Consider the following 15,058-nt stretch of genomic DNA (forward strand, 5'->3'; position numbering starts at 1 on the left):
TTTGCGATGTTCTACTATAATCAAATAATGTAACATATAAAATGTGCACAAATAAATTGGAGAAGTGCTTAGATTATTAAAGAAGGTTGTTAACTTCTCTGCAAGTAGCACTTCATATTGAACTCAACTACCACCAAGTTACACTATAAGAAAGGTTGCCCTCTCCTCTCATTTTCTGGGAGTGAGCTGCATGTGCAATCAGACCAAGTATCTTAGCCGAGGGGTCTGTGTACTGCTGGGCAGAGCTGCCAGTAAAGTTATTGCAATTAGAAGAGGAGTACTTGTGGCACCTTAGAGACTAGTCAATTTATTTGAGCATAAGCTTTCGTGAGCTACAGCTCACTTCATCGGATGCAACGGATGCTGTAACTCACGAAAGCTTATGCTCAAATAAATTGGTTAGTCTCTAAGGTGCCACAAGTACGCCTTTTCTTTTTGGGAATACAGACTAACACGGCTGCTACTCTGAAAATTGCAATTAGAGAAAGCTATACAAGCCTAATAGACTTTTGTTTCCACCAGTCTCTGGAGACAGCTGTTTATAGCATAGTGCGCTCTGACAGACAGTGATAGCTGTCTCTTTACTACATTTTAATTAACTGGAGACTCAAACAGTCAATATCTTCTCTCAACAGGACTAGACACTTGTTTCCAGGTTGCTGAATAGCTCTCTCTCTCCTCTATTTCTATTTGGAGTCTCCGGTTCTGGCTTTTCTGTGCATGCTCTCTGTCATTTTCAGGGTAGCAGCATCATGGGTCTTATCAAAATTAAACATGGGTAAAGCTTAGATTTGTATTTAGATTTTCAGAAAGCCTTTGACAAGCTCCCTCACCAAAGGCTCTTAAGCAAAGTAAGCTGTCATGGGATAAGAGGGAAGGCTCTCTCATAGATTGGTAACTGGTTAAAAGATAGGGAAAAAAGGGTAGGAATAAATGGTCAGTTTTCAGAATGGAGAGAGGTAAATAGTGGTGTCACCCAGGGGTCTATACTAGGCCCAGTCCTATTCAACAAATTCATAAATGATCTGAATAAAGGGGTACACAGTGAGGCGGCAAAATTTGCAGATGATACAAAACTACACAAGATACTGAAGTCCCAGGCAGACTGCAAAGAGCTACAAAGGATCTCTCAAAACTGGGTGACTGGGCAACAAGATGGCAGATGAAATTCAATGTTGAGAAATGCAAAGTAATGCACATTGGAAAACATAATCCCAACTATACATATAAAATGATGCGGTCTGGATCAGCCGTTACCACCGAAGAAAGATCTTGGAGTCATTGTGGTTAGTTCTCTGAAAACATTCACTCAATGTGCAGCGGCTGTCAAAAAAGCGAACAGAATGTTGGGAATCATTAAGAAAGGGATAGATAATAAGACAGAAAATATCATCTTGCCTCTATATAAATCCATGGTATGTCCACATCTTGAATACGGAGTGCAGAGGTGGTCACCCCATCTTAAAAAAGATATACTGGACTTGGAAAAGGTTCAGAAAAGGGCAACAAAAATTATTGGGGTATGAAATGACTGCCGTATGAAGAGAGATTAGTGAAACTGGGACTTTTCACCTTGGAAAATAGACGACTAAGGGGGGATATGATAGAGGACTATAAAATCATGACTGGTGTGGAGAAAGTAAATAAGGAAGTGTTATTTACTCCTTCTCATAACAGAAGAGCTAGGGGACACCAAATGAAATTAATAGGCAGCGGGTTTAAAACAGTGATACATATGGCCTATACATATTCAAGGCTATTTGAGCTTGACTTTGCTGACAGCATCGCTCTCATCAGTGAAGATGCCAACGGACTACAAAAATGCACAAACCAAGTAAAAGAAGTAATGGAGAAGATAGGTTTGAGATAGACTGCAAAGAAAATGTTAAGTCATGTTCATGGGGACTAAAGGGAGAGAAATCAAAATTGAAGAAGAGAAACTGGAGAAGGTGGGCAATTTTACGTATCTTGGAAGTACCATCAGCCAAGATGGTACTAGATCCGAGGAAATAAGAAGACAGCAGGTAATTACGTTGCTCTATTTGGCACTGGTAGGCCTCAGCTGGAGTGCTGTGTCCAGTTCTGGGCGCCACACTTCAGGAAAGATGTGGACAAACTGGAGAAAGTCCAGAGGAGGCAACAAAAATGATAAAAGGTTTAGAAAAACCTGACCAAAGAGGAATGGTTAAAAAAACTGGTCATGTTTAGTCTTGTAAAAAAAGACTGAGGGAGGACCTGATAACGGTCTTCAAACATGTTAAGGGCTGTGACAAAAAGGACAGCGATCAATTGTTCTCCATGTCCACGGAAGCTAGGAAAAGCAGTAATCGGCCTAATCTGCAGCAAGGGAAATTTAAGCTAAGTATTAGGAAAATCTTTCTAACTGTAAGGAAAGTAAGCACTGGAATAGGCTTCCAAGAGAGGTTGTGGAATCCCTGTCCTTGGAGCTTTTTAAGAACAGGTTAGACAAAACACCTGTCAGGGATGGTCTAGGTTTATCTGGTCATGCCTAAGGCAAGGGGGGCGGACTCTGAGGACCTCTCAAGGTCCCTTCCAGCCCTACATTTCTATGATTCTATGGTGACTTCAGCACAGCTGATCTTGTAAGCGACTGTCAGACCAGTTAGTCTCAGACTCAGTTGCAACAAAATCAGCCTAGGTAGATCTTCATCTGAAGACGACACGCAGAGAGCTTTTAGTTTCCCACAGGCATTTAAATACGTTGAATGTGGAGTGCTACATAATCATAATATCTTCAATCAGATGGTTGACTCATAATTTAGATATCACCCAATTATCTGCTGTGTGTGTAGTTTTCTCTTTAAAAAAAAAAAAACAAACAGCATCCAAGCAATCCTGAATATCTTCGGTACATGGGGAGTTACATACAAGTCAGCCTAGCATTCATCCCACACCTCACAAACAATTCACATTGCTTTTGGAATCCAAGATTACTAAAATAGTCTATTTTACTTAAATAGTCGAAGACATATGGCACATCTAAACACATGAGGGAAGGTCCTTGCCCAGAGGACTTGCCCTCATGAAGACATGGATCCTACAATCTCACCTGTTTTGCAGCAGCTGATGCCAAAGCATTCTGTTTCAGGTAGAGAGGAGCTGCCACATTCCACAGTTTTTCCTGAAGGGCCTACAAAAGAAACCCATGGAATACTGCTAAATGTCCAACACGATAATCTGAGAGTGAAAATGAAGTTATATTCCTGTGCTAACAGGGCTTGGGAACACCACAGGAAGAGGGAGTGCTTTATGTCTCCCAGACTACCCCTCCTTGCTGCTCAAAAGACAGCTTCACAGTCTCTTCATTCCTGGTGAATGTGTCAGCCTGATGCAGGGGTGCCTTTAAAAATATGAGCAAAACAGAAAATGGAGGAATCTGAAAACTCCATAAAATAAAATAAAGTAAACACATACGCCTTATCCCCACCATAGGTTTCACATGTAGAAAGCTATACTTCAAGTATGAATTTATTAACTATTTGCCAGAATCTCTTTAGTATAAAGTATTCTTTAAAAAGGTACAGGATATGGATATTGAGAAAACTAGAAACACTCTCCTATCCTGGATGATTACCACTTTCTCAGACTGAGATCAGGAACCATCAGGTTTCAGGCAACCATAACAGCCTGTTCTCAGAAGGCCAGTAATATTCTAGGACCCCTCTGTAGGCAGTTCCATCCCCACCAAAAAACAATGGAGAAGATTTGGTGAGTTACTAAGACTACTGGATAATCACAGCTACTGACACTGGAACCAAAGTATCTACTGTTTTCTGATGATTTGTGACAGAATCAGCAAGGGAGATCCACTGCCATGCTCCACCCCCTACACTGTCCACCTCTCCCAACCCATCTTCCCTTCCATATGACTGCACAGCAACACTCCAGGAGCCAAAGTTCAGAACATGCAGGGTATCCACTATCTGGACCGGCTCTTAAAATCCTGGCCCACCAGCCCCATGCATGAGGGAACAGCTTTAGTTCTATGTTTGGGACCCCTTGATCCCAGAGAGGCTGAGAAGGGACAGGATTTGCTCCTAAGTGCTTCTATTCTGTCACAGAAAATACTTTAGTCGAGTGTTAATTTCCTAATGAAAGGAGCTGACGTGGCACTGGAGGGGTCACTTTTCAATCTGTTTAGGATTTTAAATTGTATGGTCTTTCCAGGTATTATGAAATCATGAGTAGTTTAGAAAGATCACTGCCTTTTCCACGTTGCTTTGCGATGGATCTTCTCACCTCAGCATGAGCATTTCCCTCACCTGAGACAACCTTCAAGTAGAGTCTATCCACCTCCTACAAAAAGAACTTATTTTTGCCAGGAGGACAAGGTAGCATATCCCCTTCTCCAATGTAAACAGGTTCACGCCAATCAACCCTCTGAAGGAGAGGAACTGTCAAGGTAACTCTCAAGCCCCGATACTCTGCATGGGCAGCACATACTGCTTCTGCAAAAAGCTGCTGTCCCAGCTACTGACTAGTGCATTGAGCTGTATCTGCTTATATGTAATACCGTCTTTGGGTTGCAAATTTACTTGAAGATTTGCCTGGCCTAACATTGAGAGAAGCCAAGTGGAAAATTCACACAGCGCAAAGAATGACATTTTTATAACCATCCTCTATTTTACTAGGCAATTTAGTTATTTTTCTGGAAGGGAATCATTCGAAAATCATTCATGCTTTGCACTTATACAGTAGATCTTCAAAGTCTGAACAAACACTAAATTAATCTTCACAACATCCCTGGAAGTTAGGTAAGTACAGTAACTCCTCGCTTAACATTGTAGTTATGTTCTTGAAAAATGCTACTTTAAGCGAAACAGTGTTAAGCAAATCCAAGTTCCCCATAAAAATTAATGTAAATAGTGGGGGTTAGGTTCCAGGGAAAATTTTACCACCAAATAAAAGACTATATACACACACACACACACACACACAGAGTATAAGTTTTAAACAAACAATTTAATACTGTACACAGCAATGATGGTTGTGAAGCTTGGTTGAAGTGGTGGAGTCAGAGGGTGGGATATTTCCCAGGGAATGCCTTGCTGCTAAATGATGAACTAGCACTCGGCTGAGCCCTCAAGGGTTAACACATTGTTGTTAATGTAGCCTCACACTCTACAAGGCAGCATGCATGGAGAGAGAGAGACACACACATTGTGCGAGAGAGAGACACAGCGACAGACACACACAGTGTGTGACAGAGATGGATGCACATTGCCCCTTTAAGTACACTCACCCCACTCTAAGTACACTGCCTTTTTAAGTAGATAAGCAAGTTCAGACAGCAGCTGCTGCCAGGAAGCTCCCTCCGTCTTGAGTCCTGTCATGTCCCCCCTGCTCTGTGGAGATGGGAGGCAGGTGTGGGGGGAGGGGGATACCCTGACATTAGCATCCCTCTTCCCCCACCCCTCTGTACAGCAAGCAGGAGGCTCCAGGGAGCAGTTCCAAGGCAGAGGGCAGGAGCAGCACACAGCAGTGGGGGGAGGGACACCGGAACTGCCCAGCAATGTATAGCCTGCTAGGCGGCTGCCGCACAGGGAACGGGGAGCTGATGCGGGGCTGCCAGTCCACCCTGGTTCCAAGCCCCCACCAGCTCGCTCCAACGGGCTGCTCTTCCTGCAAGCAGTGGACAAAGCAGTCAGCTGCAAAACAACATTATAAGGGAGCACTGCGCAACTTTAAAAGAGCATGTTCCCTAATTGATCAGCAACATAACAATGAAACAACATTAACTGAGACAACGTTAAGTGAGGAGTTACTGTATTATTTCTGTTTTATAGATGAAGAAATGAGGCAGAGAATTTAAGTTCCGGTCTATGCTAAGAAACCGACCTTCTGTTGACAACAGTTGTCCTAGTGGATGAAAACAGTTTACCTGCTATTGTAAAATGTATGGAACTGGTTTTCAATATGATAACAGAGAGCACATCTAAGACTGCTCCAAGTCTTAGGAATCTTTTCTGCATAGTACTGAAAATAGCTTTGTTCCATCAGCAGGCAAACCACTTTCAGCACCAGTTTCGCTAGAACCATTACCAACGACCATCGTCAGCAAAGGGTCCATGATCTTGTCTCCACTGGGATTTCAAGCCAGTGTAGCTGCACTGTGCAAACCCCTTGTGTACACAAAGTTTCCCCTGGCGCATGGTTTATACCAGCGGAGCCACATTGGTGGCTAAAATCACAGTGTAAACAAGGTCTAATTGATTTGCCCAAAGGCACAGAGGGGAAGTAGTGTTAGAGCTGGGCTAAAAACCTTAGCCCTTAGGGCCAGCTTAGCATTGATTTTATCTAGCAGTAACACAAGGAACCTACAGGCCTGCATCTTGTAAAACATTGGCTTAAGCAAATTAGCATAAATGAAGCATAGGCCTATGACCTTTTGCATAGATCAAGTGGCCCAACGGTCACCCTAGAGTTTGGGGAACTAGGAATAGCTTGCTTAAGAGAAAAGTTGGCATAAAATGAGACAAGGCAATCGCAGGAATACTGAACTGATACTAAGCTTGGATATTTTAGGATAGGATCGTTGATAGATGTTTAACCACAAACTTGCTTTAGCAATATAGTAATGAGCAAATAGGGATTAATATGCTAGCCTACCAGGTAAAGGAACCCCACTATTATGAGGGCGAGGAAGTTGGATATGGACAGAGGAGTCTAGGTACTTGTATGACTATTCATGGTGCTTCTCTGGCTCTATATAAGCAAGAACCCACATGAAGAGGAAGCTAGCCCTTCACCCTTCAATATTTTAGAGCTATTATCTATCACCTATCTTCAAGCATTAGGGATCCAGTCCATCAGACCCATTTGGCATGCCAGAAACAGGGCTGGTCCTTTGTCTCTTACCACTTTCTTGGAGATCTGGTGGTATGTGTATATAAGCCTGTGAATATATGCTATGCAAGAGATAACATTTAAGATCTCTTTAACACTCTATTAATGCTACTGGTTTGGGGCTTCCTTTTCTCTATTAACTGTATTAATAAAGATGGTTAAGGTTGTGTTTTGATTCTGTGTGTGAATGCCCTGGCCATACACCCCAGGGTTCCCTAAAAGATATTGACCTTGTCAATTTTGATTCTGTTGTGTCCGATTCTGGGGCAAGAACCATACTACACTCATCTCATTAAATGAGTCACACTGGCAACCATTATAGGATCAGGCTACAAAACTCAAGAGCCCTTTACTCCCCGTCTTATGCTCAGAGCACCACTGGATCCACGATTTCACCATAAATCACTTTTCCTAAAGCAGACTTCGTAAGTGGTTAGACTCACTAGCACACATGAAATATGGAAAGTGCAAGATTTGCCCAGCACTGTGCTGGCAAACCCACACAGCCAATTACAACATAATTCTAGGCCCTAGGAACACAGATGAAGCTTAACCTTGATGAGGAGCAGCTGACACCGAAGGTAAGTTGCGGAGAAGTCTGCCACCCCTGCCAGTTCTGACTGAAGTTCTCCAAGCCTCTGAAGATCACTGGAGCAAATAAGAGAAAATGCAGAATTCAGATACATTAAACCACCACCATAAAGCACTGTAAAAAAGAGACAGTTTGTCAATTGACATATGTCAATTTTAACACATTCCAAATCCTGCAGCAGTGGCAAGGCCAAAGTTACCTATTTCTGTATTTTACCTCTGCCCACCCCTATAACCACCCCCATTAACAGCAGCAAAACATGCATGTCAGAGCAGCCTGCACCTGGGGACCCGTTAGCTTCTCTCCCCTTCTTGTAGGCTGACATGAGCAGCAGTTAGTCTGTCATCCTGCATTACTCTGCATCCCTATGGGAACCATACAGCATGGTGGCTCCAGATTTAATGCCAACACTCCAGATATTCGTAGAGCAGCAAACAACCAACTTGTATTAAACTGCTGGGAAATCTCTCTTCTGATGCTAGCTAGAAGAGATACCTTGGAACATCTTGGATTCATGTAGCCAATTATATTTGGAACATAGCTGCATTTCTGAAATACAACTTATTTTGTAAGTCTGATGTATAGTTTACGAGAGCCGGTTACTTAATGCAACGCCCAACAGGTAATCGCTCAAACACCAGTAGAGCAATCAGCCACACCCACTGCCTAGGTTATGCTGACAGGGCAAACTAAAAGGCACATCTACAAACACATTTTGTTTAGATAAGCTGGGATGTAAATTTACCCCATACAAGCCTGCCATGCATTAAGTGTCAGTGTGGACACTGCTAATGTGCATAACAGTTCATTAGTGCACTTTAATCTACTCCTGTTTCAAAGTGGGATAAATCAAAGCACATGAATGAACTTTCAGAGCGCGTCAGCAGGATCCTCAGGGACACTTAGTGTGTGGCAGATTCACACCCCAGCTTGCTGTGAATTAAATGTTTGTGTAAACAAACCCTAACTGAATATGCAGAGTTTTATTACTCCAGTTTGTGTGGAATTTTAAACAAAATCTGGGTTTCTACTAAAAAAGAAACCTTATCTTCAGCTCTGTAGAAATCAGAGATACAAAATGCAGAGTCCACCTTCTCATTTTTCACTCTGCATTTTGCTTTGTGATTTAGTCTTTCCAGTTTTTTAAAAAATCATTGTGTTGTTTTCTTGCATCCCCCTGCTGTACGTATGCAATAGAAATAAGAAATAACTTATTTGACTAAGAAAGCTTCATCTCTCGTATTTTAGCCAGGCTGCTCCTGTATTTCTGAAGTAGTTCCCAGATTAAGGCTCAACTGAACCTGAAATTTGCCTCAGCAGCCATCAGCCTACAAAGGGTCTGAGAGAATCCCAATCTCTGTACCCAGAGAAGCTACTTCCGAATCAGAGGGGCAGCTTCTTCCTTAGATGCAACTGCAATAAAGCCAGTCAAGTCCCCCCTTCTCCTTGGTAAGGGAGGGGTTAAAGGAGAAGAACTGCAGACTCCCTACTGTCCCGTCACCATGTCACACTCAATTTGTCCCCAACATCCTAATGGGAGGGAAGGGAGCTCTTCCCTGGCTAATAGTCAGCCAAATAACTAGAACGCCATCTTCAAAGCTTCTGTGGTTGACAATTCTGTACTTATTTCTGTATAAACATTCTTAAGCCTCCACACCCTTGCAAGGTAAGCATGAGCCCCACTGTACACATAAGGAAACTGAGGAACATATCAGAGATGATAAGTGACTGGCTAAAAAAAAACCTGTGATACCTCCACTCTCAGTCATGTGCTCTAAGCATTAGGGAACACCACCTCATGGGGCTGAAAGGAAAATTACTTTCCCAGCTAAAAGTAATTACAAGAAAGGAGGAAGCCCACTGCCATGAACTCTTTCCACCCCCACCCCACCGTCAAGGTAGCAGCCTCTTGCCCACCCCAAAAAAACCCATAAACAGAACAAATTCATTTCCATATATTTTTAAAAAGCACAGAAGTCCCTCCCTCCCTCCGAAAAAAGCCAAAGGGCAAGGAGTTTAGTACAGTCCTCGGACTGCGGTACTGCCTGTAGTCGCAGCAGAAAGGCAGATACGGAGATAATTCCCAATGCTGTCTCCTGATTAAGCTGTCTCTTTGTACAAGCTGCACATGTGGCCCTCTGCCACATATACACACCAGAAGTGCATCCTGTCACCAGCTTAGGGAAGCATTCACAGCTCCTATGAGATTTCTATAGCTGTTTTGTGCTTCAGAGATTTCAGATGTTCTGCTAAGAAATCACCTGCATACAGCTACAACATTTAATTCCTAAAACATTCCCTAGACAATTTTTATTCTGTGTGCAGTAGCTTCTGAACAGCTGGGGACCAGAAACACATCATCCACCTTTCACACTCACGTTTTCAATAATGAATACCACTTTGTTTATTCCTTACAATGGGTAGCTGTAAAGGTGATTTATGGCTGCACAGCAAAGATAAGTTGGGAGAGAAAATAAACCTATATGGAATGCTGCATCCACCTTTGAGATCTTTTTCATTGCATTGTCCAGTACTTTCCTGCCTCTCAACTAAGGATCCGTTTCCTGTCCAAGAGACAAGGCACATGGAAAAAAATTCTGAGTCTTTTGTTCATGCAAAACCAACCAACCAATCAGTAGATGAATTGGAAATGGAAAAGGCAGCACAAAACCTTCATTTAAAAGCCGTACTGAATCCTTATCTATACCAAGGCAGACCGTGGTGCATAATAATGTTGCCTATTTGGGGAGAAATCTCTCCTGTGAATTTAGTATTGGTGAAAAGGACCAAACTATTTGATGATTAGGACTGGTGGGCAGAACCCACCAAGCAGCGGAAATCTGTACCCTCCAGTGAGTGAGGGGCCACAGAACTCAGAAATCAATGGAGTATAGGGGACAAAAATTGAATAAAAAGGGACAGGTATGCAGGTCACAGGGTCAAAATGAGTGACCCAGAGTTGGCCACTGAGCAGAGAACCCATGGATATTATTGACAGCCCTAGAGACTGAAGTCCTATTTATCCCCTGCCTGCAGGGCTGGATTAACACTCCTGTGGGCCCAGGGCTATTAGATTTTGTGAGGCCCCGGGGGTTTAGAGTGGGGGAGTGGGCTCAGGGCTGGGGTGCTGCTCCAGCTGGGGGGGTGAGCTCGGGGTTGGGGCTAGGGATGGGACAGGAGGTTGGGATGCAGCAGGAGGTTTGGGGTGAGGGATCTGGGTGGGAGTTTGGGTGCAGGGTGCATGCTCCGGCCAGGAGGCACTTACCTCAGGCAGCTCCTGGTCGGCGGTGCAGCAGGGCTAAGGCAGGATTCCTGCTTGCCCTGGCTCCGCACTGCTCTGCTCCCTGGGGTGGCTGGCATGTCCGGCCCCTAGGCAGAGGGGCCAGGCTGCTCTGCACGGTGCCCGCGCCTGCAGGCTCCGCCCCCCGCAGCTCCCATTGGCTGCAGTACCTAGCCAAAGGGAGTTGCGGAGCTGGTATTGAGGGCAGTGGGCAGAGATTCCCTGAATGCCCCTCGCCTAGGGGCTGCAGGGGCACATCAGTGAGCTGGTGCTTGCGGCTCCAGTGAGGGTGGTGAGGGGGGCACGCTGAGGCTCGGGGACTGGTGCCGGCTCACAGCACAGAGACTTGCTGCGGGACGAATGAAAAGAAGCAGTGGGCTACTTCCGGCCCGTGGGCCTGCGGGGCCCCCCTTAGCCCGAGACCCTGGGCTGCAGCCCCTAAAGCCTCTGCATTAATCCGGCCCTGCCTGTCTGTGCTGCTCCTGTTCTGTGAAGTGCAAGTTTCCCCAACGTTATCCTGTCCTGGAAGGACCTCCTCTCTAAATACAAGATGGTAGTTCACTCTACTTGCCTGTTAAAGCTATGGCCCCTGTTGAGACTGTCAAAGGAGCCAACTGCAACTGAGCAGAAATAGGTCTGGGACCACACATTTCACTTCATATGGGCCTAATCTTGTTCACAACATTCTCTTCAGAAGGTTCAGTCTAAGAGCCCAAACTGGGAAATTAAACAACATCTAGAACCACAGTAGGCATTTCAGAGAGCTGGGAATTATAACAATTTTCCTGACAATGATTAGTAATAATAATACTTAGCTCTTATTTTCATCACTAGATCTCAAAATGCTTAAAAGTACACAGCCTTACCGAATGGTGAATTCAAGCAGCTCCTGTGTGCTCTGTGGGTCTAGGTGCTGAAGGTTGTAAACTCTCTCAAGACTCTGCTGCAGGAACTGCTGGGAAGGATCTTCATGAGGGGTAACACTGGGGGAAACAGGGGAGGATACTAGTTTTCTACCTGGCAACTGAGCAAAAGGGAAAACAACAAAAAAAAACAAAAAAGCTAAATCCAGATGACAAAATTCACATGGTCCACAATTTTGTGTGTCACCATTTAAACAAGAATCTACAAAGTGGGAACTACAACATACTTTTCTAGTTCAGAATTTGCATCAACGCCTTCAGTTTCACATCTTCAATATACAACAATTTGCAGTTCTAGAGACCCCTCCCCATCCAAGGATCTCAATGTACTCTACAACTAAACTTCAACCCCTGAGAGGGTGGCATTCTCCATCTATAAAACAGGGATACTGATGCCCAGTGCTGTTGAAGTGTCTTTGCCAAGATCGCACACAGTGAAATTCTCCCCCATGTACAGGGGGCACACTGGGGCATACAGCATGAAGGGGCAATCCTACCCGTAAGTACAGGGCTTAAGTGGAACAGAAGTCAAGCATGGGACTTGTTGCAGGTCCTCTGCAAAGGGGTGAATTTCACCCAGTTGCTGCAGAGCTGTGAAAAGAACTCAGGAGTCCTGCCTCCTAGTCACCTTTTCTATCCAGCAGATTATACTCTTCTCTTTTATATGGAAAAATAAGTTGATTATTCTCTCAGACACCCCAAAATATTACAAAATCCATACTGTAATGAGTTAATATTTCGTGTACACACACACACACACACACACACACACAGCAGCATTCACCCCACTGACGGAAAGCCAGTCTTCTGAAAACAAAAAGTTACACCAGTGGCAAGTGAACAATGTTCTCACTAAATATTCACAGCAACGGAGAGAATGATTGGTTACCCCAAAAACAACTTACTCTCAATGGAGGGACAAGATGAGAGAGACTGTCACGAAGATAGGCGTAGTGTCTGAAAGTATGATCCGAGAACAATGCTGGCATTGTTGGGCAAGTTTTAGCAGCATTAAAAATGAGAACCAGAACAGCAATATCTATTGAAGTGGGATGTTACGGAAAAAATGGTCATTTTCAGATTCCTCATGGTAGCAAGGTAAAGAAACATTGAACACTTCCTTTTCTGAAGATTTATAAAGTTCTGTACAACAGGAGAAAAATGCTGAGCAAAAAATCAAAACAGCTCTCTGCCTAGATACTAGGTATTATGTTACAGTATGCTCCACTGACAGGCTGGTGCAAGGAGAGCACCAGCATCAACCAGTTATAGTTGGGAAGTAATGTGAAGATGATTTTGTAAACTAACATATTTTGGACTGGAGTAAGAGAAACAATTTAACTCAAATGGAGTCCTCTTTACCCAACTTTCTCCAAGCCTCTACTCAAAAGGACAAATGTATTCAATTAATTGCATTAGCCATCTGGTTAGATATAAACCCCTCCTTGCATTCAATTCAGAGAGTCTCTTCAATTCCTAAAAGGGTTATATTTGCACAGGAAGCTCTGGTGGATGGCACACGAGACAGAAACTATACTTTGCAGAAGTAGAGGGGGAGAGAGAAGTTCCAGTTGAACTGTTCTCAGGCATTTTAAACAAAATTGTGTGTGTGTGTGTGTGTGTGTGTGTGTGTGTGTGTGTGTGTGTGTGTGTGTGTGTGTGTGTGTGTGTGTGTGTGTGTGTGTGAGAGAGAGAGAGAGAGAGATTACAGAGATGAGCAGTGAGGAGAATGAAAAGAAGAAAAATAGAATTTTATATTTCTACAGCATCTTTCGTTGCGAAGGATGATGATTATGACAACAACACTTAGCACATACAGTGCTTCAGATGTCCCAGTGCAAACATTAACTTATTCAAGATTTATGAGAGAAACCGAAGTGCCCCACAAACTATAAACTTATAGTTCCACTATAATTTAGTCACCTCTGGAGTGAAAGACACCAGTCAACCGGAACTGCAGAACAGTGGAAGAAGGGGAAGTTTTAGTTAAACGCTCCATGGCAAACCCTCCGCTTATTGAAAGGGCTGATGGATCTTTAAGGTTCATGCAGACCTTAGTCTTTAAAGGACTTATCTGACAGACCCATACACAACAAATTACAATGTACCCAGTTTATTCACCTCAGAAAGTTGGTCCTATAAAAGATATTACCATCATCCATCTTGTCTCTCTAATACACTGAGACCGGCATGGCTACACCAACACTGCATACTGAAATAGCTGTAAGAGTTTACTTTAATCTAAAGCAGTATAATGAATCTGATTATTAGAAAAATATGTATAATTATTCTACCAAGTCAGCAAGGACTTTTTGTCAGATAGCAAAAAAAAGGATACAGGCTGGATCATCCATGTCAGGTTCTGGGGTGTCAAAAAACGGATGTGTACTCAGCAGCTCTGGGACCAGTGGAAGCACCAGAGTAGGATGCCTGCATCCCAGGAACTTTAAGCACCTGAAAATGCACAGGTTAAGAACATCTCTGAATCAAGGAAGATTTAACAAAACAATGGTGTTATTAATACTATTTCAATTTATATTACAATAGCCCTGAGAGGCCTCAATCAGAATCAGGGCCCCAGAGAGTTAGGCACTGCGCATACACATCCAAAGACAAAGTCTGAAGAACTAACAGTCGTAGTTTTGTTGGACCCCAAGTGTTAATGAAACTGAAAATATAGCTTGAAAAACATAACTAGAAAAAAGAGGGAGCAACAATTAACATGGTCTACTTAAATTGTAATCACTTTGGGAGTAGGAACCTGTCTTGCTACATGTCTGCAAAATACCAAACACGTTGGGGTGCTATGTTACAAAAATTAATAACCATGACACCTTTACCAATCTTTTCCTTTTTTTTTGGTTAAATATTCAGAATATACTATAAGAGGCTTTTAGAAAAAGCCATTTAAAATAAATGCTTCTAAGGATAAAAATAGTTAAATTTGAATCCACATTTTCTATAGTATTAACTTGCTTGTTGCTTCCATTTTAAAAAGTGCAAAACAACTCTCTTGTGTATTGTACATGAAAATCAATGTTTGCTATGGAACTCAAGTAGAACCCTCCCCATGCCCAAAAGCAAAGTGTGCCCATAAACAATATAGCTGTCAACTGGTATAATAGGATCCAAAAACCAAGGTAACAAAGCCAATATTTAGTAGAATCTTTTAAGTAACCAGAAACATATGGTTTAGTAGAGGTTAGTTTTTAGGCTGAACTAAACTGTACTGGAAACCAGGTGAATACTTTAAAGTGGCTGTTTATAATTTGGTCACTAGGATGGTCCTTAGTGAGGTTCTCCTTTATGCAAGCAGACAAGCACATATGCAGATAGAAAAAACGGCTACTCACCTTCTCGTAACTGTTGTTCTTTGAGATGTGTTGTTCACGTCCA

At 43.1% G+C, this 15,058-nt stretch overlaps 1 protein-coding gene across 3 annotated transcripts in view; it reads right to left on the reverse strand.

Moving 5' to 3' along the window:
* INTS4 (integrator complex subunit 4) overlaps window positions 1–15,058 on the reverse strand; it is a 55,327-nt gene that overhangs the window by 13,344 nt on the left and 26,925 nt on the right. For all 3 annotated transcript variants that reach the window (XM_074955528.1, XM_074955511.1, XM_074955520.1), the window contains exons 13-17: window positions 14,001–14,116; window positions 12,568–12,701; window positions 11,606–11,763; window positions 7,422–7,515; window positions 3,071–3,151 (exon numbers count right to left, since the gene is read on the reverse strand). In XM_074955528.1, the coding sequence (XP_074811629.1) occupies window positions 3,071–3,151; window positions 7,422–7,515; window positions 11,606–11,763; window positions 12,568–12,701; window positions 14,001–14,116 (583 nt within the window). The remainder of the gene's footprint in view (window positions 1–3,070; window positions 3,152–7,421; window positions 7,516–11,605; window positions 11,764–12,567; window positions 12,702–14,000; window positions 14,117–15,058) is intronic.

This window comes from Natator depressus, chromosome 1, assembly GCF_965152275.1.
Source record: "Natator depressus isolate rNatDep1 chromosome 1, rNatDep2.hap1, whole genome shotgun sequence".
Taxonomy (NCBI): Eukaryota; Metazoa; Chordata; order Testudines; family Cheloniidae; genus Natator; species Natator depressus.